This window comes from Larimichthys crocea, chromosome XVII, assembly GCF_000972845.2.
Source record: "Larimichthys crocea isolate SSNF chromosome XVII, L_crocea_2.0, whole genome shotgun sequence".
Lineage (NCBI taxonomy): Eukaryota > Metazoa > Chordata > Actinopteri > Sciaenidae > Larimichthys > Larimichthys crocea.
This window is the reverse complement of record NC_040027.1, coordinates 25,586,547-25,610,540: the sequence shown is the minus strand read 5'-3', so window position 1 is coordinate 25,610,540 and position 23,994 is coordinate 25,586,547. Positions and strand designations below refer to the sequence as shown.

The window sequence follows — 23,994 nt, the reverse complement described above, 5'->3', positions numbered from 1 at the left end:
ATTCGAATAGAAGAAATTGGGGAAAACGCTGCTGCTCTGTAGTTCTGTGCACACAGACCTGTGTAATTCAGTGAGCAAATTGCTTACTGTTTCAGAATTATAGGTTTTATTCTCACTGGGGCAACCAAAAAACACTTGTATGCACTCTCTGCTGAAAATTGCTTTCGATAAAAGCCTTCACCAAATGTTTGTCTGGTCAGTTCATCCAGCCATCTGGATCTCCTGCCACTGAGGTGATGAACTTCAGCCTCCCACAGTACTGTCTTCCCTGCCTGCCTGCTGTGGCTCACTACCTCAGGCAGAACCTCCTCATCTTCCTGCATGTCCCAAAATACACTGACAGCAACACAGCACACCACTTCAAGGTACCGTTTAAGGTTAATGTCTATTATTTGATGTTTCTCATGAATGCTTGAAAAAGAAAAGAACTGTTCTTCTGAACATGAAACATTGTTTGAAGTTCAGACAAAGGAGTTAGAAGCAGAGGGTTGGAAGATTGATACCACTCATATGGCTTTGCATTAACTGTGAAACTCAAGCCAAACAAATGAATTAGCTTAATCTTGGCATAAAGACTGGCAGCAGAAGAAACCGGCTAGCCTAGCTCTCTCTCTCTCCTTGAACTTAAGAAATAAACTTACACCTCTAAAGCTCATTAATGAATATGTTATATCTCTGTTAATATATCTAAAATAAGATCATCTGTTTTTACCAAGCTAGAAGCTAATTCTCTCACTGTCACAACATTTGCCAAATCCCGTGGACTATTTGTTCGGCAGCTATCAAATCACTCATCACGAGGATTTGTGACTCACATAATCCTAAAAACTGTTTGTGCGTGTCTGATGTCTGAGTGAGCAGCGAGAAAGTCTGGGTCATAAAAAACCCCAAAGTAAACAATCAGTCTCTGAGTACTTTGAATGATTTGTTGACTTGTAATAAGTCATCGCTGCTTGTGAATCGACAACGCCTCTCTGCACTGATAGATGACAGTTTGACATATGCAAGTGAACTACCTGCAAACAACTCTGTTTAAAGTGATCGGGATTCAAAATGAATAAATCTCTGATACGGGAGGCTCCCGGCTCTGCAAAAAAACTCATCTCATTGTGATGTTTGAAATAAATGCTGACTTGTGTGCTTTGAGCATCCGGAGTGATTTGCTCTCCTGTTCTGTCTGTAGCACTACTTTCATTTGAGCAGCGACTTGGCTGACGGTGATATCTACCTCTACAATAAACCTGGAGGCCAGGGGACAGGAGGCAAAGGTAATCACATTCTCCCAGACCTGCATGCCCTCACAGCCATCAGGCCTCAGTACTCCTCTGTGTATGTGTGTGTTTTTGACTTGGCTAACTTCAGGGTTACATTTCAGACTAAACACCAGTGAACTAGGCACAGCTTGTCCACTTGTGGATCAAAGCAACGTCACCAATTGGGAGAAAAACCTAATTTTAGGGTTAGTGGTTAAGGGTTAGGTTTAGACAAGTCTTAGGCAGTCTCTAGGAAATGAATGTACGTCCCCATGTGTCCAAAACAAATATCACCAAAGTGCCTCAATATTCTGTGACCCCAATATAAGATGAACCCTGATCATTAGATGACACAGCCTTTTTTTTTTTAGCACTTATAAGAAACATCCATGTTAGTGCTGAAATATTTAATCAATAAATGTATCAGTCATGAGTCCCTGCATGCATTCCCTGCTTGCTTTACGTCAGACCTGAAAATACTATTTAGTTAAAATAATAATAACTATTATATAATATTTTATTAAGGTTGCGTCTGAGATGTTATGTAGCCCTCCCTCTCCACACTAATGCTCACGCTGGTTGTACGAGATGTCATGTTTGTCTCGCTTTAGAAGTTAAATTATAGTCACAACATTTCGTTACCGTGGCCTACTTTAGGATTAGACAGGCTGATTTCACTCTACCACCTAACCTCACACAACAAATCAGTTTGAGATGACACTATGGAACAAGCTACGCTATGGTGGAGCTGTGGTTGTAAGGTAATGACATAATAAAATATCTGTCAGCCTCTGTATATGCTGATAGATAATGTAGCATTAGCTGTAACACTATCCTGTGTATCTCATTCAAGTATGTTTTGTTGTTCACATCACAAAGTGAATCTAGCCAGTGATGAATAAAAACAGTTAAGACATCAGGTATAAAGTTATTCCACAACACTGAAGCAGCCATGAGCGTGATTTCTCTCTAATAACAGACAGCGTAGAAAGACATCTATCCTATTTCAGACGCATTCAGCAGGATATATCAATATGAATTGAACAGATGAGTTAAAACTAAAAAAGTATAGAGACCAAAACTATATTTCAATCAATGACCCGCTCACCCTGAACGCCCAACACGTGTTTGCCCCTGTCGTTCTTTGGTGAAGTATTGGTTGTACTACACTGAACAAAAATATAATTGCAACACTTTTGTTTTTGCTCCCATTTTTCATGAGCTGAACTCAAAGATCTAAAACATTTTCTATATACACAAAATAACCATTTCTCAAATATTGTTCACAAATCTGTGATAGTGAGCACTTCTCCTTTGCCGAGATAATCCATCCCACCTCACAATAAATGGCCACTCTGAAACATGCAGCACAATGCCACAGATGTCGCAAGTTTTGAGGGAGCGTGCAATTGGCATGCTGACAGCAAGAATGTCCACCAGAGCTGTTGCCTGTGAATAGAAAGTTAATTTCTCTACCATAAGCCGACTCCAAAGGAGTTTCAGAGAATTTGGCAGTACATCCAACCGGCCTCACAACTGCAGACCACGTGTAACCACACCAGCCCAGGACCTCCACATCCAGCATGTTCACCTCCAAGATCGTCTGAGAGCAGCCACTCGGACAGCTGCTGCAACAATGGTTTGCGTAACCAAAGAATTTCTGCACAAACTGTCAGAAACCGTCTCAGGGAGGCTCATCTGCATGCTCGTCGTCCTCGTCGGGGTCTCGACCTGACTGCAGTTCGTCGTCGTAAACGACTTGAGTGGGCAAATGTTCACATTCGATGGCGTCTGGCACATTGGAGAGGTGTTCTCTTCACTGATGATTCCCAGTTTTCACTGTTCAGGGCAGATGGCAGACAGTGTGTGTGGCATCGTGTGGATGAGCAGTTTTCTGATGTCAATGTTGTGGAACGAATGGCCCATGGTGGCGGTGGAGTTATGGTATGGGCAAGTGTATGTTACGGACGAACATAGGTGCATTTTATTGATGGCATTGTGAATGCACAGAGATACCGTGACGAGATCCTGAGGCCCATTGTTGTGCCATTCATCCACGACCATCACCTCATGTTGCAGCATGATAATGCACGGCCCCATGTTGCAAGGATCTGTACACAATTCCTTGAAGCTGAAAACATCCCAGTTCTTGCATGGTCAGCATATTCACTGAACAGGTCACCCACTGAGCATGTTTGGGATGCTCTGGATCGGCGTATATGACAGCGTGTTCCAGTTCCTGCCAATATCCAGCAACTTTGCACAGCCATTGACGAGGAGTGGACCAACATTCCACAGGCCACAATCAACAACCTGATCAACTCTATGCGAAGGAGATGTGTTGCACTGCATGAGGCAAATGGTGGTCACACCAGAGACTGACTGGTTTTGTGACCCCACCAAAAAAACAAAACTGAACATTTCAGAGTGGCCTTTTATTGTGGCCAGCCTAAGGCACACCTGTGCAATAATCATGCTGTCTAATCAGCATCTTCATATGCCACACCTGTGAGGTGGGATGGATTATCTCGGCGAAAGAGAAGTGCTCACTATCACAGATTTATGAACAGTATTTGAGAGAAATGGTTATTTTGTGTACGTAGAAAATATTTTAGATCTTTGAGTTCAGCTCATGAAAAATGGGAGCAAAAACAAAAGTGTTACAATTTTATATTTGTTCAGTGTAGTTGATAAGGCTAGGCAGTTTGGAGTACATTGGTCATTGTGTTTGTTGTGGTCGTCTTTAGTGCCATGTGACAACACATCTGCTTGACCAATCACGACTGGCAACACTGCTGCCAACATGGAAGTACGTGAAATATGCATTCATTATTACCTCCTGGGTCCAAATTTAGTCTGAGGAGCGGAAAAGCAGAACCCCTGACGATGACGTTATGTTTGTAAGTTCCTGCAGTAGCAAAAGCCTCGGTCTGAAACTTTGAGAAAAAAAAACTATATTAACGTGTAATTAGGACAGGAAATGGAGCGCAACAACGGATCACAAGAGGCAGACGTTTTAAACGGAACTCAAACCACATTGTTCTTATCTAACTTGGATGCATCCTTTTTCTTTTCTTTAGTCTTTGTTTTTATTTTCTTCATCTACTGCACAGCATCGATGTTAGATAAATTCTCCTTGTTTACTACGAGCAAATAATTGATTGGAAACTGTGCTGTAACCTCGGGCTTCGGCTCAGTTGTAGACTTTTTCATTGGCTCCTCTCTCCCATTGTTATGCTGCTGATTTGGTAGCAGTATGATATGATAGGATATGCTGACAGTTTCTATTTATAACTCCCCCACATTAAATTCAGAACATGTTTTTCTCTGCTTGTCTGGCATAACAGAACCTACTACACTCCTCTCCTCTTCACTGTGCTCGCAGTGCTAATTTCTTTGATGAGCATCAGCACAATTATTTTCCCGAGGTGGCCTCACTGTGCACCAAACCTCAGCAGACTCCTTTTCTCTCTCTGCTGGTATCGGCCTTTTTGTTCCACTTGCTGTGTAATTTTCAGGCATGGGCTTTGCATTTAGATTGCCGCCTTAATTTGCCTTCTTACCAGAGATGACCAGGCTGCTACAGGAAACCATCTTAACTGTCTTCTTCATTATACGTTGGTTTGTTGACAGCCATGCAAACAGCTCACAAATGTCGTTTGTGAGTAGCTGACTGCTGCCCTGCCTTACCAGACATGCAGACTGGTAGTGCAGTTTGTGATGTCACACCTGTGTAGAAACTGGTCTTAAAGGTCCAGTGTGTAACATTTAAGGGAATGTATCGGCAGAAATGAAATAACTATATTCTCATCTGTGTTTTCATAACCTAATAAAAGCAGTCATTATGTTTTTACTACCTTTAGGTATTCAGTTGGTTGTAATCTGCAACTTCACCACTAGATGCCATTAAATCCTACACGCTGCACCTTTAACAGCACCTTGTCTGAATGCATGCTTTTACACCAATGAAGTTGAAATGATGTTCAACTAAGTGACTCCTCCATATATTTCCCTTCCACTTAGAAGTGATCAGTGTCATTTCCTGTTGACATATTTTCTCATTTATCAATTTGCTCGTGTTGTCCTCTGGCATTTGAAGTCAGTTAAAGGGGAGTGCTGCTTTGACTGAAGGCGTACCATGTGGCTGTGTAGAATTTATATAAGCATATGAATAACTCTGCCATCCTTCAACAGCTCCCAACAAAGGGCAGCTAATTATGGACATAAATGATGAGTTTACTCAATTAAACCCTCATTTATAATTTCTAGTATTTTTGTTAGACACTACCTTGAATAAGCATTTTAACTTAACATTTGGCTTTTAATCACAGTGCTACATTTTCATTTGCAGAACACAAACACACACAAGTATGTGCATTAAACAGAAGGCAGATACAATCAGGCTATTGTTTTCTTTCTGTGCAGTAAAAAAAGTTTCAGGTATTTGAAGTCACGTTACTTGGACAGACTGAATCTGAGTTTGTCTCAGCTCTGCTTAAAATCTCATCATTGGAATCATATGTTCATGGCAAACAGCAGTTTACCACGCGATTGATTCAGAGTTTTAGTAATGTGATTTTTACTGCACCTGTTCCCAGTTTGGATGTTCACTTCAGTCTGAGTGGTATTTACCAGAAATATCTGCATGCAACCGGCAGTCCATGTGGAGAGCAAAAGGGGTGGAACACATTGGCCAAAATGCAATCTTGGAACCTATCAGTGATTTAGCATTTTACATATCTGCATTTATATCCAGATATTGGGACATCCTTAATTTAAATGTATGTTTGAAGTTACACAGGATTTCAATGTTTTTTTTTATTTTATTTATTTTGAAATCGGAACAACTAAGAGCTCAGCTAACACATTAAAATACAGCAATGTTCCCAACTGCAGGGCACCAGGTGAAGTCATCTTTAGTTTCTCTTTAAAAATGACCTCCCTGCGCCCGTCGAATCCGAAACATCGAAGCTGACACGAAGAGTTCCCTCCTTACTTCTGTTCTCCTTTGACTTGCTGTCCAACTAGTTTTTAATTGCTGTGCAGAGGAGCTCTGACTCCATCTCATTAATTTTAGCAGCTGCGGAACAAGGTGCTTAAGTTATATGATGTTACCCGATCCCTGCCCCGTGTATGAAATAACTCTGTCAGTGTTGGACAGCTCAAGCAATGTTTTGGCAAAGCGGGAGGTTCCCAGATACTCACCTGTGTTTCCTGTCAGCTAATTAATGAGATGTCTTCTAATGACTCCACTGCGTGGAACGGTTAAAGCTGAACAGTTAGAGTGTGCTGAATCCCAGCGGACATACTTTGATTTAGACTGATGAGACTTTTTTAAAGACTAGTATAATTGCAGACCATTTATTATGTGATGACTGTTTGTGTGGGATAACAAGGAGTTCTCAATTCTTCCCCTGCTGCTATGGATGAATTGCTCCAATCAAATAAAAACATTGAATCAACCTCCAATATTTAAACGTATTTCACGGCCACCGTTTCTCCTTCCTTGCATGAAGGAAAGGTTGAAGAGAGGGTGTTGCAATCAGCATTTACAGCACTAGATGCCACTGAAACCACACTGGTTTGGAACACACTGGATGGTGTTTTATTGAGATTAGATGTTGACATTTGCAATTAAGTTGTTCAAAGTGCTGGAGATGACAAGCTAATTGGTGATCTGGCCTGCAAACTGACATTAAATAATTATCATTGGCTGTATGGAATATCAGAGAACTGCTTTATATAAATGCAATTTGAAATGAAAATGCTCACGTCCGCGTGCATTGAAATTGTCATTGGTTGCTGTAACCACCCCTTCAGTCCAGACTGGCTGTACAGTGGTTGCATTCAGTCTTTATTAAATACAAAAATGCTTAGTCTTTATCATCTCATACTCAGTGTGGGAGCTCAGACTAAACATGAACCCGAGTGTTTTTTGCGGTCTGTGGTAATTCGACACTATATCAACGGTGCAGAGGTTATCTGCAAGCTAGCTAATAATGTACACTGTGTGTTTAGATGTGGAACATATCTGTGTGTCTTAACCTCAAACGTATTTCAGATCGTTCTTGGCACTCAGCTCTTTCCTCTGTTTTCCTTCAGATTCTCTCGTTTTTAGTTATTCTTGTGTAAACACAAATTGAACTTGCAAAAATGTAATCGTTAAGTAGGGCTATGGTTTGTACAAAACACACTGCAGCATTAGAGCTCCATATTAGCTTTGGCTGACCTATAGAGTACATTTTTGCATGAATGAAGAAGAAGAATTACAGACAAACAATAACTCTGGAAACTAAACATATCCTTTGATACATCATGTCAGTGATAGCATTACAAAAGACACTGTCGCAGACTGAACCTACATTGAGAAGAATGGGCTGGATGCAACATGGAGACTCCATGTATTTTCAACAGGAACGTTGCTTCAAAATTATTCCATCCACTCTCTTACTTGCCTTTTCCATTCTGTTTGGCAAAAAGGAGGTGGACATTATAGAAAGGTCATCAGCCTGTGTGAGCAATTGGTGGAAGTAGAAGAAAACTTACCTTGAACTTATGACCTCCTTGCGATAAGGCAGCAGCACCTTCCAACTTGGACTTTACTTGGACTGGAAGTGAATAAATGACGGTATTCCTAATGCTGTTCTCTGGGTGTCTCTAATGTTGACTCAGGTACCATGTCGGAGCTGGTTCAGCAACTCTTCCCACCTTCTCAGTTTAAAGGTACCACCACATGTCTTCGTCTGTCCCCTTTACGACCTTTCACACCCATTGTGTTGACTGAACCCATGCTGCCGCTGCTGCTGCTGCTGCTGCTGCTGGCCCCGTGTGCTCTGCTCTTGGCCCTTTTTTTTCTTCTTTTTTTTCCCCTCCATGGTATTTCTTTGCAGTGCTGTACCTCTTTTAGTTAAGGCTTCCCTCTGCATATCCGCATTTTTATTTAAAAATCCATCTTTGAACTGCCTGGAGATTAGACATGGACCTCGAGGGTGCATGAAGTGTGGCGTTTCTGGTTGTTTGAGCCAGAGTTTCTCTGCTATCGCTGTATTTGTCCTGGACTGGCTTTTGCCACACTGACTGCTGTTAAACAGACCCTAACACAACCGCACTACATATTTTAAACACACAAAATAGGACTTCCTACTGTAAGTACTCCAATATCAACGAGGTAGAAATATTTTGAGCCAACTCTACAAATCCTCATGGACATTTGGGGATATATTTTCATGCCGTTACAACTATAACGCAAACAGCGGTCCAAACGTTTGGTACTGCCGGTGGAGGAGAGGAACAAACGAGGTTGATTTAAATGAGGCGGGGTGCTTTCGGTGGGAATCGGGTCCTCAACGCTGCAGAGAGAGACCGCTTCGATTTTTTTTGTCTTTCTGGTGTAGTCACTCAGCTGCCACAAACAATACACATGGGTTCACAGCGATTTTGGAATAGTATTTAAAATGCAAATTAAACAGCATCTTGCCAGTAGGTGTGTTTAAATTGGCATCAAAAATATATTTTTTTCAAGTTGTCAAAGCGAAAGCGAATTAGTCTGAATGGATCTATGGATGAATATGAGTGATTCAACAGTAATGGACCACTCAAGGTGCTTTTACATAATATATCTCATTCACCCATTCACCCATTCACCCAGACATTCATACATTGACGGCATCTAACTATTCAAACACATTCACACAACGATGACACATCATTTCGCTCAAGGACTGACATGCAGACTGGAGGAACCAGGGTTAAACCACGGTTCACCTGATTAGTGGATGACCGTTTCCTGAACCACAGCCGCCCACAGTTGTCGTGGACTTGTTGTCCACAGCTGCATGTTTAAACAAAAAAGCTTCTCCATCAGTTTATTAGATCCCTGCAGCATTCAAAGGCAGCAGCACACATATGTAGATACATACTGTGTTTACTGTCATTGAGTCACGCTCAGACGACAGCAGGCTGCTACAGAATAATCCCATACACTTCTGCATTCATCACACTGGTCCCTTTTAATTTTCTGCCTTTTTATGCAGGAGATGTCAAATCACCAGAGCTCATTAATGCTGCGTGTCGACGCCTCCTTTCTCCACAGTTTTTGAGAATTCCATGATTTATTCTTCAAATGGGGCCCCGTCTCATTTTCAGATCGTGAACGTGAAATACAGAAGAATTAAGATTGAAATAGCATAATAAGTAAAATAAAATATCTAATGCTTTGTACCAGAGTTAGCCCAGGGATAATTTGCAGTCTCCTGCCAGGTCACAATGAAAACATCTGCACAGTGACAGAACAGCACTAAATAAACTGGGCAAAACGATGATACACAGGTGTACATCACACACACATCCCATGCCAGCACCATGTTTCTATCATGGTCTCATTGTACTAATTAAGTGTTACAAAAAACACACACCATCTGCCTTTGTCTCTTCCTTTAGTGAGCTGTCTTCATGCTTCTCTGTGATTGGCTCAGATGTTTCAGTACAATCACATCAGGGATATTAGTCCATACCTTTGAACCTTCCGCTGTGCACTTGTTGTGCATTGTGTGATTGAAATAAACACATTACTCTTTTTTATTATTATTATTTGTAAAGGCAGCAGTTTATGATTTCTAAAGTGAAGGTTTTTGAGTGAGCCAGCTGCTCTCACAGTGTCACCCTTTGTTCACATACTGTATTTCGGATGTGCCACGTAACCTCAGAGTGATGGAGTAACTGTCTCGGTCAGTGCTGGAAGATGCCAGCTTTCAGACACATAGTGAGTTCCATCACTTTAAGACTGTCCATTAAGGCTGTGTTGTAGCAATCATCGGCTTCATTTCCCAGGTTGACACGGTCAGCCATCATGAGCAACCGTTGCTAAGGCAACTGTCAAGAAACATATTCGTCTTCAGCTCGAATTTAAAAACATAAAAATCACACAAAACTGGTTGTTGTTTCTTGAATTCTTTTTGTGAAAAGAAAACTGTACATTTTACACCATTTCAGCAAAGCTCCTCTAAAGTCTTTAATCCTCGATACGATGTTATCTGACAGTCCATCAGACGAAACCTCTCCTTTACGTATGCTGTCTGTGAAGGGTTTCCATTGTTTAGCAGTACATTAGCTACAGATACACCGCCCTCTTGCTCAGTGTTACCATTCATTCATCTCAGACGTTTTTTTCTCATGTTTAGTTTCAAAAAGGACGTTTTAAATGTTTGACGCCACTTTTTCTCAGCAAAATGTGCATTTCAGAGTCTTCTCCTCGTCAGGAGCTCTCAGCATGAAGTGTACATTACACACACAGATTCAACATATCGTCATGTCCACATCAGGTCATCGCGTTGGTTTAATCTGTAGTGACGTGTGTCAGAACTGTAGTACAGGATCTGCTCTCATGTAATGCTGAAATGCTTTCTGATCCTCTGCAGTCTTCAGTGCACTTTCAGAGTCATTTGAAGTTTATGCACAATGGCTTCTATTCACTTCTCTTTAATAACCGCATTTAAAGTGATTTACGTGGCTTTTTGTGCTCGTTCAACTCTACGTCAATTACATTTGCTCCAAAGCTTCCTTTAGTGACGAGTATAATGCTTCCCTCTCACCGTGAATGATGTGCTCATTTTGGTGTTTATAGTAATGCTATATGTGATGTGAATCATTAAACACGAGGCATTCATGTTTTGTTTGTTTCTTTTTTTTTCTTTTTTTTTTTTAAGTGATTTGTCTTTGAAATTCATCAGCGTGTGCCGTCTTCAGCCCCCCTCCTTGCGCGGTGCTGCTTTCTCATTGTGCACAATAATAGCCAGTGTCAAAGCCAACGCATCCAGCAATGTCTCACCACGGCAGTGTTACAGGGCAGCTATGCTTCACGGTGAAGCATGTGCACAGCTCTAATGTGGCGAGGAAGTGACATGGACATTAACACTCCACCTTTTCTATTCGGTCCTGCCACAACAAAATCCACAACATTTTGACAAAACACAAGGGGAAGGTGAAGGACACTGTAACAATTAAACCAAAGTATTATATTTCCCAGGTATACAAATGGATATCTGAGTAATAACCCCAAGGTTAGATGAAAATTGCTTCTTTGTGAAGGATGTTTGTATGATTGCCAAGGAAAGCTAATCATTTGTGACTCAGGAGGCTGTAGAAATTGAAAACCTAATGATCTGGCTAGATTTTTTTCAATTTTAAAAACTTTGCACAAGTTTGTTTGTCATTCTAACGCATCCCCTTTTGCTCTTTTAGGTATTGCCTGCATCACCCTGTCATTTGTCGACACCCACGGCCGTCCCCTTCAGGTTCCAGCTCAGGACTGTGCCGGACTGCAGAGATCAGAAAATTGCACCATCCCCCTTCATCCAGATCATTTCGATGAGCTGACCACTGTGGGTAAAGTGTACTCCATCAACGTCAGCTCAGGTTCAGGTAAGCACAGCACTGAGCAGACACGCTTAATCTGTCCTGCGCCGGGTTGGATGAAGATGTTTGTCACACGCAGGAAGTGACAAACATCGCTGCTTCTGAAAAGCAGCCAGCAAACTCTCCATTCACAGAAAAAACGGCTTCATTTTAGTCTTATGATTGTGTAGTAAAAGCTAAAGACCGGCCAAGGTGGTAAAACATAAACATGCTCAGTTTACTGCTGACATGAGGGTCATGAATTAATGGGGCCTTGAAGCAGCAATGTCAGAAAATGGAAGATGAAGCAAAATTGAAGGTCCAAAAATGTCTTCCATAATGAAGTAAACTCCATGTACATTTATTTTCATGGACTTGTCACACATTCACACATGAATGCAGTTACCATCCCTACTAATAAGGTAAGTTAGTGTGAAGTAAACTTTACTGAAGCCACGCAGGGGAATGAAAAGTGTCACAGCAGCAGAAAAGTATAAAACAGCTGAATAGTAGAGTTTAGAAAAATGACCAAGTGGCTAAAGATAAGAATATTAGGAAGAAGTGAGTCACAACATGATATAAGAAAAATACAGGGTTGCATTAAACAAGACTGGAATATTTGTGTAAAGTGATGGTTGAATGGTGAAAGTAATTCACTTAAGATGAACACTTTTGTTTATTTGAGAGTCGACAGTGTAGACAGACAGAAACAAGTGGACAGAGACGGGCATGATGTGCAACAAAGGTCCAGAACTGAACTGAAATGAACTGTGGACCTTGCGGTCGCACTGACCGGCAGGCCTTCCCGGGCACCGCAGAATGGAGAGGTTATTAATCAAAGTGTGGCAGAATTTGAACAGAAATTGCTAACACAAGCAAACAACAGGAAGAAAACAATGTTGGCTCAGAGACACAGGGGTGAAAATGAACAGCTTCAAGATGGAGTGTGAAAATAAAGATGTGAAGAATGCTTGGTACGCTGTAAATGAATTGTGTTTCCCAAAATGTGCATGAAACTCCCAACAAATGGAGCACAGGGAAAATATCCCCAGGGGAGAAGAAAGAAATATGTATACATTTGATTTCAGGGTATTGAAATGAAAAATGTTGAGTCACCTCGCTCCTTTTTGTCTGTTGCATCTGAAGCATTTGTGAAGCAACCTCAGGCTGGTTAGTATTGTCCGCCTGTAAAGTTGGCCCACTTGTAAAATGGCTTTTTTTTTTTTTTAAGTTCAAAACTAAGGTGACATTTCTGACTATTCTTACTATGGAATAACATTTAAAATGCTAACCTCTCATAAAGCAATTTATTATACAGTTATGGCCCAAACTACAAACACCCTTACATATTGGTCACATAATGCACTACATCTCCCAGAAAATTATTGCAGTCACAAATGCTTTGGGTATTCTCATGTTTATTTCTTTTGTTTGCATTGAAACAACACAAAAAAGCACAAAAGCTCCTTTTGTTTGTGATTAAACTCACCTACAGTAGTAATTCACAGGTTCTGGCAATATAAAAATCACACTTGCAACCAGTTAAAATGGAGAAATCTACAAGTCCATCTCCAGAGATCATGGTGTTCCTGTGTCCATATTGTGAAGAAGATTACAGTCCATGGCACTGTAGCTAATCTCCATACACGTCAGAATCATCAATGAAAAATTGCAATGAAGTGACAGTCAACTAGTGGATAAAGAACCATGATGATCAACTTCCAAACCAATTCAAGCAGACCTGTAGACACAATGGTGACAGCTCACACTATCGTATATATGAATGAAAAGGAACACTATGGTAGGACCTCACTGCTAACATAGAAACATAAAAACGCCAGAATAGAGTTTGCCAAAACTTACCTGAGGAAGCCAAAATCCTTCTGGGGGAATGTTCTGTAGAAACTTAATGATTTCAGTTATTTTTTCCAAAGGGTGTGCCAATAATTTTGTAGAGTCCAAACCAAAGAAATAATCATGAGAATACTAAGTCATTTGTGCCTGCAAGAGTTTTGTGGGAGATGTAGTGCATTAAGTATCTATATTTTTGGCCATGACTGTATATATTCTATATAATATTACATATTGTCATTAGACATCTCCACTTTGTAATGCTACACCTTGTATTAACACGAGTGTTGTATCTGGATGATGACATCTGATCACAGGCCTTTGCTGTTGCAGAGTCAGACTGTCCAAACGTCATTTAAACCTGTCTGAGATCAGATCTTAGCAGCAGGCTGTGGGGTCTTAAAGAGCTCAGACAGTGGTTATTTTCATGGACTTGGCCAAAGCTCTGACAAATCCACAACTTTTTGCAGAAGCTGAGTACCAACCAGCTGGATTTGCTGGGTGAAACCAGTGCATTTCCCACTTTTTTTCTGTTCCAAAGTCATTCTGCAGCAGAGAATGAGCTCCGTTTCATTGCTTTGCACGTTGTTCTTTCTCATCTTGAGACTCATTTTGGATCTGATTATGTTGCAAGGTTACAGCCAGTGCCAGGAGTCATTTTATTGTGTAAACTGCACTAATTTAAAAATGGATTAATTACAGCCATAAACGTCAAGCTACGTCATGGGTAACAGTCCGGCCATTAAATTTAAAGTCTAAATATGAAATGCCACTAAAATTGAACGAGTAAATCTTCCTGATTAATGAATGCAACTGTGTAATATGAAGAGAGTTTTGTTCCTGGAGGCTAAATTTGTCAATGTGACACTTCATCACAGGGCCATAAATCAAAATTAAATCTTAGTTTTGGGGATTTATTAATATAATTGTTTTTATAAAGTGTTCATCATACTTGGTGTTGCAACAGGGAGGGAAAAAAAACAACAAATATGACTCCAGCTGTTTGTTTTTGAGCGTTAAAAATTAGAGCCATCTTCAAATGGTTGGTTTAATTGTGGCTTTAATTCATTAAAACTTTACTGTGCAATGACAATCAAAATACATAATTCCCCATCTGTGCACTTGTATATCGTTCGAAGACATCTTAATTAAAGGTTACCCGAAATATTCAAAGCGTGCATGATGTGGAATTTTGATGATGCTGCTGGGATCAAAGCGGAGCGCGGAGGACAGAAGGCAGGAAGAAAGTTTGCGTCAGTTCCAGATCACTCATGACGCCTGGTTTCTGAGTTATGTCCTTATAGCATGAACACGAATCATATTTCTCATCATCCCTCTGAAGATGAGCAGCACTGTAGCCTGTTAGAGGTGAGAGGTGTGTGAGAGGCTGAGCCAGCAAGACGGATGTGGATAATCATTGGCTTGTAAGCAGTGTACGGACGGTGTATTACGGTATACAGTGTTTTTAAACATCAGTGTGTCATAGTCAGAATAATGGTGTTCCCTCTGAAAAAAATGACACCATGGTGGAGATGATTAATGACTTCTATATCTGTTGTTAGTATTGCTGGTCCAACATTAAGACCACATTTCCCATAAACCCCTAAACCTAATGTATGTACTCCCGTTGATCCTGTTTTAGAGGCTAAAACAACATTCCTATATGCCGAGACTAATGTTTGTTCATGTTAATGTGTTTAATGTGTCTTCTGACAGAGCCACAGCTGTATGTGCGCTTCGACATCTGGGAGCAAGGCAATGTCAGCCCCTTACAGCTGAGTGACAAACTACAGGGGGCGCTGCGCCACGCTCTGTGTGACGTCGTCATGGAGCTGAGAGTCTTACCGAATCCCCTCTGCGTCGGGGGGCCGTGCCCGGCAACCAAAGCTCAGAGAGAAGAGGCTAAAGGTTAGCTCAGCACTGTATGAATATGCCATCAGAATGCATGTTTGTATACGCTGAGGAACACAACTTTAGTTCACATCCAGACTAATCTGAATGTTACTCTGCCTCCTCTTTCGAAAATCTTTAGAACTCTTAAATCCATTGCCTGAGGTGAGAGAAGTGAAGGACAGCCACAGGCAGCGCAGCGGATCACGGGTCTTTAAAAGCAGCCCTTCCCCCATTACCTTGACGCAAGCCGTTGGGAACACGTCCATGACGGGGACCAGCACACCAGAGTCCACCACACCCACCAGCAAGAGCACCCGCAGGAGCTTCTGGGACATACTGGTCAGTTTTCCCAGAGGTGGAAGGCTTTTATAATGGAACTCTGCTTTGTGGAGCCGAATGCTAACACTAAATGATATTCATGGACACATTGTTTAGAAGCGAAACCACTTATTTCCTGATTAATCAGTGATTTCTGTACTCCAACAGACCAAACAGTCTTAAATAGTCTTCAACAGTCTTCAACAGTCTTCAACCTTTAAACTGAATGAAATATGGAGGCAGCGCTTCACCTAAAACTTACAGTTGATGTCCAACCTACAGAACAGCAGATGATGATTGTATTTATTATTTATTGTTATATTTATTTTTTATTAAAAAACAGAAATAGTTATGAAGACACACTTCAGACTCCATAGAAATTAGGGCTCACTTCTAGGTCAGATCCTCTTCCCTATTCATACTTTACCTTTAGCTCATCCTTTAAGCAGACACACTGTATGTGACCATGTATGTGAAACCCTGTTGATGAAACCAAACAGAGAGGAGTCTTATCGCAGAGCTAACTCTGCAACTCAGGGCAGAAAAAGCTCAAATTCTTGTCCCAGGTCATGAAAATTCATTAATCAGCCCTGAACGTGAATCGTTAGCCTCCAAACATGGACAAACACTGCTGACGTCATGATGACAACCTCAGCGTAGACCAGCATGTTAAAGCAGTGATTATCTTTTCACTAATCACCGCTGTGATGCTCTGATGTCTCCCATTATAATGGCCTTATGTACAGTAAGAAAAATATCAAACAGTCCTCCAGACAGTTTGTGCTGAGCTCACTACTTTCCTCTGTGTGAGTTTTTAGATTATTTTTAAGTTTGCATTAATCACCGTTGAGACACGTCTGGATCTGTGACCCGCTTACATTTTAGACTTTGTTCCTTCAGTGCATCGACCTGAGATGGAGTCAGTTGTTTTTCTTCTCGTCACCGGGCTTATGTTGGATATTTGTGACTTAAATGTGTCCTTTTCCCGTCTTTGCAGAGTAAGCCTGACTCATCGGAGCTCGGGAGCCCAAAGACAACTGACGACATAGTGCAAGAAAAAGGAGAGGAGGGCCGAGCGGCACGACGAAGACACAAAACGGAGAATGTAAAACAGCAGTGGAGTCAAGAGAAAGCTATGGCTGTGGAGCTGGAGCAGGCCCAGAGGTGGAGTTAAACTGAAAAGATATAAGTAACATCACTGCAATGAACTACGACCAATGAATACTAAAATCGTAAAAGGCTGCCTCCTTTTTTCAACAGATAAAAGTCTAAATTGTATAATATGTTAATATTTTTCATTACTGAAAGAGAAAAAAAGCTCAGTGGGGAAACATCAGAAAGTCTTTATAACCTCCAAGCCTCTGTGTCGGCAGGAAGTGTCCATGTTTGATTGACAGAAGACTCCCAATGTCAACAAACCAGTGCAGCTAACTGTAGCTTACAAGGGCGGGTATTTTGTTGGCAGTGTTGTAGAAACAGTACGCCACCATTCTGCATCTAAAATAACTCCTGTTGAAATTTAAACACATGTTTTTAAAGCAGCACCAACCGACAAATTGTAATATTAACAGTACGAAAAACTGTTTTGGTCTCTTTAGCTAATTTCTCCGTTCATGACAACTGTGCTGAGGGGGAATTTTTATAGAACTCACCTGTTCATATTACATTAAGGCTTAAAGCTATGCAGAATTAACAGGGTGGCCGTTTTGATTGACAGGTGGGTGCCATTGCAGATGGCTTGTTTGAGCACCCAACAGTCATTTGGCCTGCCTCAGGTCTGTCGATGATCCGCGTCTTTGCCGATTTTTAGATTAGACGGGAGGCGAATGAGGCCGGACAGCCAGTATGGCGCCAGCTGGCGCCGCATACCAAAATGTTGCTTTGGAAAGATGAGTGACATTCATACAATGTCCATTCTTTTTACTGTCATTGCATGAAACCCCATTTTTAAGGTGTTGTGTAAAATGTAAATCAAAACTGAATGCAATGATTTGCAAATTGTTCCTGATCGATATTCAGTTAAAGTCAGGACAAAGTGTTGAGGAACTCATTTAGAGACTAGCTGGTGAACATGAAAGCTTATGTTGCTCTGTTTGTGCTTGATGGATCAGTAGGTAAACAGATACAGATAATATGTCAGTGTTGTATTTACGGCATGTTGCACTGCCCCCATGTGGCCAAAGCAGTCAATGCAATGTGGCCAATTTTGTTTTTTACTTTTAACCATCTGCAGTACACTGTGTGCATATGTATTTTGTTCTTCATGAAGATTAAGTTATGTTGTTCAACAACTTTATTACATCTCACAAACAACACATAAAAATTCTGGCTCATGTTCTTGAGGGGGTTCAGCAGTGTCCCAGGCAAATAAATTAAAGAAGAAAAATAGAACTGCTAGGAAGTTGTGAGGCTCTTTTTGTGTGGTGTCACGGCGCATTGCTGGCATGACAACAAAGTGTAGTCTCAAAGTTTCTTCCTTGTGGTGTTGACGTGTCATCCACAGCAGCAGGGACAAAAAATGTATTTCACTTCAACAAATAACCAGAACAAACTGATCATATGTCAAAACTTCAAGGCAAAGCGCTGCTGCTACACCACCATGAGTTAACAGTGCCATGAAACTGAGTTGCGAAAGCCAAAAATGTCTTTTAGTGCTACAGGCGCTGTAAAAATGTCCTAATGCGTGGTAACTGTTTTGTGGCTGTGTAGGCGGCAGGTGTCTCAGTTGGAGGAAGGAGACGTGGGCACCCTACACCACATCTACCAGGTTACCTTCCAGCCGTGGATCACTTTCATGGCTAAACTTGGTAAGTGATGTTTAATTCTCCCATATTTTCTGCACCGGTGTCAACAGACGATAAGATGTTTTGTGGCGTATAAGCTCACTCCGTGTCTCTGTTTTCCCTTCTGACTGGCGGCTGGTAAACAGGCTGCTCGTCCATTCAGCAGTGCACGGCTGAAATTGCTTCACACTTCCTGCTGCCTTCCATCTTGGCAGAGATTGTCAATTTGGTCAGTTCTCTGGCCAGTGACACAACAGTGAAGGCATTTGAAAGGAGAAGGTGAGTTTTTTTTTGTGTGTGTGTGTGTGTGTGTGTGCTTAATACGAAATTCCAAACTGTACACTGTGACATTTTGAGTCCTGAACAGCTTCTGCTTCCTGTTTGAGAATCAGTAGTGACTCATTCTGCCACTGCCACATACTGTTGTGATATTTAGTTTTTATTGCTGTCATATAGCGCCAAGCTTCACCTGACATTGTACCTGCTGTCACAGGTGACATACTAACTGTCAGTCCAGCTGCTGACAGTGAACAGTCTACTATCTCTGGTGCTTCAGCCTCAACTGCAAATCCTCCACACATCAACTGAAATCATTTTTTCACCAAATTTTGCTCATGGTGAATACGCTCGCTAGCTATCAAGTAGCTTTCTCATTAGCAACCGGCACTTTGTCAAACGTTGTGCCAAGCAGCACTTCATTTTGTTTATGTCTGTAATCATGGAGTCCCGTGTCACCAGAAATCTGTTGTGTGTGTCGGTGGGTCTTCACTGTTACACTTTAAAGGTTCAGCTGCCTTCAGTGTTTACTCCACTTCTTTTACCTGTGAATAACCAGCTGACAATTCACCTGCTGGTAATCTTCAATTCATTCAACCTCTTTGAGTGTTTAAATACAAACAGTTTAACTGTGTACATTTCAGTTACATATATAGACAGTGGTGTGTAGTTTTATAAAGCCCCTAAGTAAACGTCCTTAGTGTTTGTCTTCCATTAAAGAAGAAGCTGAACAAATTAAAGTAAAAATATTCCGCAATGTTTTTTCTCCATTTTCCTTTTTAGCTGTCCCACATCTGGGGACATCTTTGTACCGTTCCCTCTTGTCCAGAACCTCATCCAGCCTCCGGGCACTACAAGGAGCTTCATCCTCGTTGGCCGCAACTTCCACCAGTGGCACTGTAGCACAGAGCAAGGTAAGCAGTGACAGCAGTCACCTGCTGCCTCGATGCTCAGCCTCCGCACTGCTTACTAAACTGTACAGCACACACAAATGCAGCACGGACGACTGATTATCAATCCTGAATGTCTGTTTGGACATACATTGCATTTAGAGTCCAAGTTTTAAGGAGTAAGTAGAAGGACTGATTCAGAAATAAGAGCAAATAAATTTGAGCCATGACCTGGGTCAGTGTGAAGCTTGCCAGTTTCACAATGTTCAAATTTCTGAACACATTTTAACGAAATTTCATGGACTGAACCAACCTAACGTACAGCTCCTGGAAATCTGAATATTTGAAAGTTTAAAGCCAGCATTGAGTCTAACATTTCTGGTTTATTACTTTAGAACACTGGTTCTCAAACTGTGGTACCGGGTACCACCAGTCATATGCATCCTTCCTGAAAATTCTCTTAAATATACTCTGGATATATATATATATATTGTTGTATTTTATATGTCATGCTTATGCTGTTTGCACGGGATGAGAGCGAAATGCAATTTCAATACTCTGTATGTCCTGTACATATAGCAGCACTGACGATAAAGCTGACTTGAACTTGAAAATAAAGAAAATTAAACAATGAGATTGTTGGAATGTAATTAAAATAAGTTTTGCATTTGCTTAAATATTTAGTTTCAATGTCAGCCTGCTGCATCTTCACATTTATACATGTAGCACAGGCATACATCAGTGATTAGTTCAAATATGACCATGAGATAGTAAGTGGATTTAAATTGTGGCTCTAAATACGAAATATTATGAAGAGAAAAGGATCAGATTAGAATCAGTAGTGCCTCTTCATGGTTTTTGAACTGGTTTCTCCACAACAGACTAAATAATCATATACAGTAAATCTGCTTCCTAATACACTGCTGTGTTTTCTGAGGTGGTACATTTGAGAAGCGCTGCTTTATAACATAAATGATGTCTTTCTGTGTATTAGAAAAATCCTGTTTGACAGTATTACAAACCACTTACAACTCATGGATCTGTTACTTGATCTGGATTTAATTTAATTGCAGTTTATGGGTCGTTCTGTTCTGTAATTATCATGAATATAATATGAAATCAGTCAGCTCAATGACAGATAAGGGGTCTCTTAATGAAAAAGGTTGGGAACCAGTGCTCTAAATCATGTTTCAAAGCTACATTTGTAATTAAAGTTGCTGAATTTATCAAATGAGTTCTACACATCTCACCCTTGATACTTAATTCATAATTAGTAGCACAGTAACAAGATTTAAAGCTCAGTCACTGAGTTCAAGGTTGGCTTCTCTCAAAAAAACAAAGAAAAAAAACATTTGGTTTTGTTTCCCTCATTCGCCTGACTGGACCGGCTCAGTGAGTTGGTAATGCTCCAGTCATAGTCTACTGTGGTGACGGCGATGAGACTTTTTTTAAAGTCATAACTGTGAGGGGAATGGATACTGTGAGAGTAAAGAAATCCAACTCTTTATAGTGTAACTGAAGTCATTTGAAATAGAAGACAAAAGATAAAGACAGAATATGATGGTAACCATGCAGAGGAGCTGATATTAATGAATGTCTATCAAGTCCGTCATTATTACATGACAACAGCATGTTGCTAACACCTGTGTTAACCTCTGTGTAGCGTAGAAGAAGAAGTCGGAGCATGAGTGTGTGTTTGTGTGGCAGCTTTTTATTTTTCGACTTTGCTCCTCCTCGCTGCCGCTCTTTGATTCTGTGTTTCTCTGTCCATGCTAGCAGCTGTCCAAACATTAACCGTGTTATTTTGCTAGTGTCTGCTTACATCAGTTTGTGCCGAGCTCTGTGTTTCACTGTCCACGCCGCCTTGCTGTTTGTGCCATCTCTGTTTGCCTACAGAAGACAGTTCAGATGAGGAAAACACCCCAGTGCTAAATAGGTTCACACGTAAGTTGGCCTCTCGGCTTAACACTTTGATGCTGACAGGATGTTTGAAATGTTTGTTTTTTTTTCTATTTTTTGATTTTAAAAAAAATGTATGTTGTTAGTTATCAAATTCAAACACAGAGGCAATTCATGCCCTTGAGGCGTCAAACAAAGACATTGGGCCTATTTTTGTGAGTCGAGGTGTGCGGCACAAACACAGTCAAGAAAATAAAAGTTTAAGTTAAAGTTTGTGATCAATGAAAGTTTTTTTTTTTTTTTCCTTCTGCAGCCCGTTGATCTAAAGTAAATGTTGATTGCAAAGTGTAATGGCTATAGAATGACACCATCTGTGTTCACTGCGCCGTCTGTCTGCTACCAGGCACCATTTCCTGTGAGCATGAAGGCTGGATTTATGAGACTAAATGAATGAATAAACTCACCATTGTTCCCTGAATGTTTTCCTGTAACATTAATGTTACTACACACTGATGCACACTGATGCAAAACACTGCTGTAATTAGTTATATCGTTACCCAAACTGTTATTACTCTGCAGTGCTTATCATCACAAAGGCTTTCTGCCCGTTCCCGAATTCAGTATAGAAGTGTGACAATTTCAATTTACTTCTCCAGTGAACATGCTTCTTTCTCCTCTCTTATTTCCAAAGTGGTGTTGATTGGTGAGCTTCACAGCTCTGAGGGAAATGGAAAAGTGATCCGGCCTTTACGATGGCGGCACGAGCTTTGATATCACGTGGAAACACCAGGGAGGGAGAGGTTAAAGACGTGTTTGTTTCCGCTGTAAAGGAAATCTTGACGGTGCAAAACAGATTTTCTCATCTTAAACTGGTGTTGACCCCAGATCAGCTTCAACGGTGGCAGATTATATCAGCTCATCAACTAAGATTTGAATCCAAATTTGGATCAAGCATCTCGTGAACAACAAGGTGTGTCTGATACATTTAATCGACATTTCACGTCTTATGCTGAGACACTGTGTATACTGAGCGTCTCCAGTACAAACCTTCAGGATAAGTAAAGTTTTATTTGATGTCATTCTCAGGTCACAGGTGCAGTTTGTGTAAAAAGAACTTTGTCACAAAAGTCAGTGAGCCACTAAAAAACTGAGCTTGTCCATCAGTATCTGATGAGAGAACTCTGTACTTTGTGCTGCAAGCCTGCATGAAAGTAGAGCCCAATTTAAAGAGAAATGAAATACATTAAAAAGGATCAAATTAAATAAAGATTTACTTTTAGTGTTTCAATACAGTTATGAATGGTTCCAAAGAAGAGTTTAGAGTTGAAGCAGCTTTGATAACAACATCATAATTTCTGTTTCCTTCCTGTTCTGATAAAACATCCACAACATGTAGACAGATACTTGAGTCTGAAGAATACCCGTAAGATTTTATTTTGCGATGCAAAGAATAAACACGCCTTGTTTTTTTGCTCCCACTGATGACGTACAGCACATTTTTTTTCTCCTTGAAATAACTGGAATTACCACACCAGCGTTCCTTTTGTGTTCTAATATGTAAAGCTTTTAGCTAAACCTCGATTGAAGCGTGATTTTTTTCAGTGCAGCCTCTGGGCTTGTAAAGAGCCACTGAATGAAAATTAATTACATGTAAAAAGTAATGGAAGGCTCCTGTCCATCCACTGCAATCCTGTAGTTAGATAAAGAATAGATGAAAGGCCGTCCTAACAGTCAGGAGGGAGCCCATGTTAAAGGACTTTCCATGGCGTGCGGTCTGTCTGCCTTTGATTCATTTTCCGTTTCACTGAGTTTCTCTCTCTTCTGCCCAGCTCATAAGGGCTTCCAGCGCTTCGAGGCTCTGGAGCAGAGTGATTGGTTCAGTCCCAGCCAGGCCGGGGCAGGACTGGCACCCCGCCAGAGGTTCCTCTTCATCAGTATCCTGGACAAAAAGGTGACTTGGCAACTGTATTGTGAATATCCCTCAGGCAGAGCAGAGGACAAGGCAGAATTATCTCATATTGAAAAGGTCCTGTTTGTTTGAGCTGTGAATACATCTGACCAGTGAGTTTCAGTGGGATTAAAGTGCTCACCGGTCCTCTGGTCCATTTAATGGTTGCTTCACCCAAAAGAAAAGTCACACTTAGCCGTAGCTGTATGTCAGCATTCAAATATACCTCACATGAAACTACGTACCTCCAACATTTATTTGCATTTACACGTGACCTGAACCAGGAATATCATGTTTTCTGTTCACCAGAACTCAGCTGTCAGGGAGATTTAGGTCTTGTCAACTGCAGAAGTAGATGAAGTTTAGTTTGTGGTGTTCCCACATTGAACAATGTTCCAGTTACTCTGGGCAGTTTTCGTTTCAAAAAAAAAAAAAAAATGCCTGTGAAAATGACAGCTTGGTCTGTGGATTATCTGCAGTAATGAAGATAA

At 40.9% G+C, this 23,994-nt stretch overlaps 1 protein-coding gene across 9 annotated transcripts in view; it reads left to right on the top strand.

Moving 5' to 3' along the window:
• szt2 (SZT2 subunit of KICSTOR complex) overlaps positions 1–23,994 on the top strand; it is an 87,622-nt gene that overhangs the window by 33,792 nt on the left and 29,836 nt on the right. For 4 of the 9 annotated variants that reach the window (XM_019278985.2, XM_027289937.1, XM_027289934.1 and 1 more), the window contains exons 49-60: positions 201–365; positions 1,184–1,268; positions 7,926–7,976; positions 11,493–11,672; positions 15,213–15,404; positions 15,529–15,728; positions 16,705–16,871; positions 18,417–18,514; positions 18,637–18,769; positions 19,550–19,680; positions 21,553–21,600; positions 23,385–23,506. In XM_019278985.2, the coding sequence (XP_019134530.2) occupies positions 201–365; positions 1,184–1,268; positions 7,926–7,976; positions 11,493–11,672; positions 15,213–15,404; positions 15,529–15,728; positions 16,705–16,871; positions 18,417–18,514; positions 18,637–18,769; positions 19,550–19,680; positions 21,553–21,600; positions 23,385–23,506 (1,572 nt within the window). The remainder of the gene's footprint in view (positions 1–200; positions 366–1,183; positions 1,269–7,925; positions 7,977–11,492; positions 11,673–15,212; positions 15,405–15,528; positions 15,729–16,704; positions 16,872–18,416; positions 18,515–18,636; positions 18,770–19,549; positions 19,681–21,552; positions 21,601–23,384; positions 23,507–23,994) is intronic. The other 5 variants (XM_027289939.1, XM_027289936.1, XM_027289935.1 and 2 more) reach the window with 3 other exon arrangements.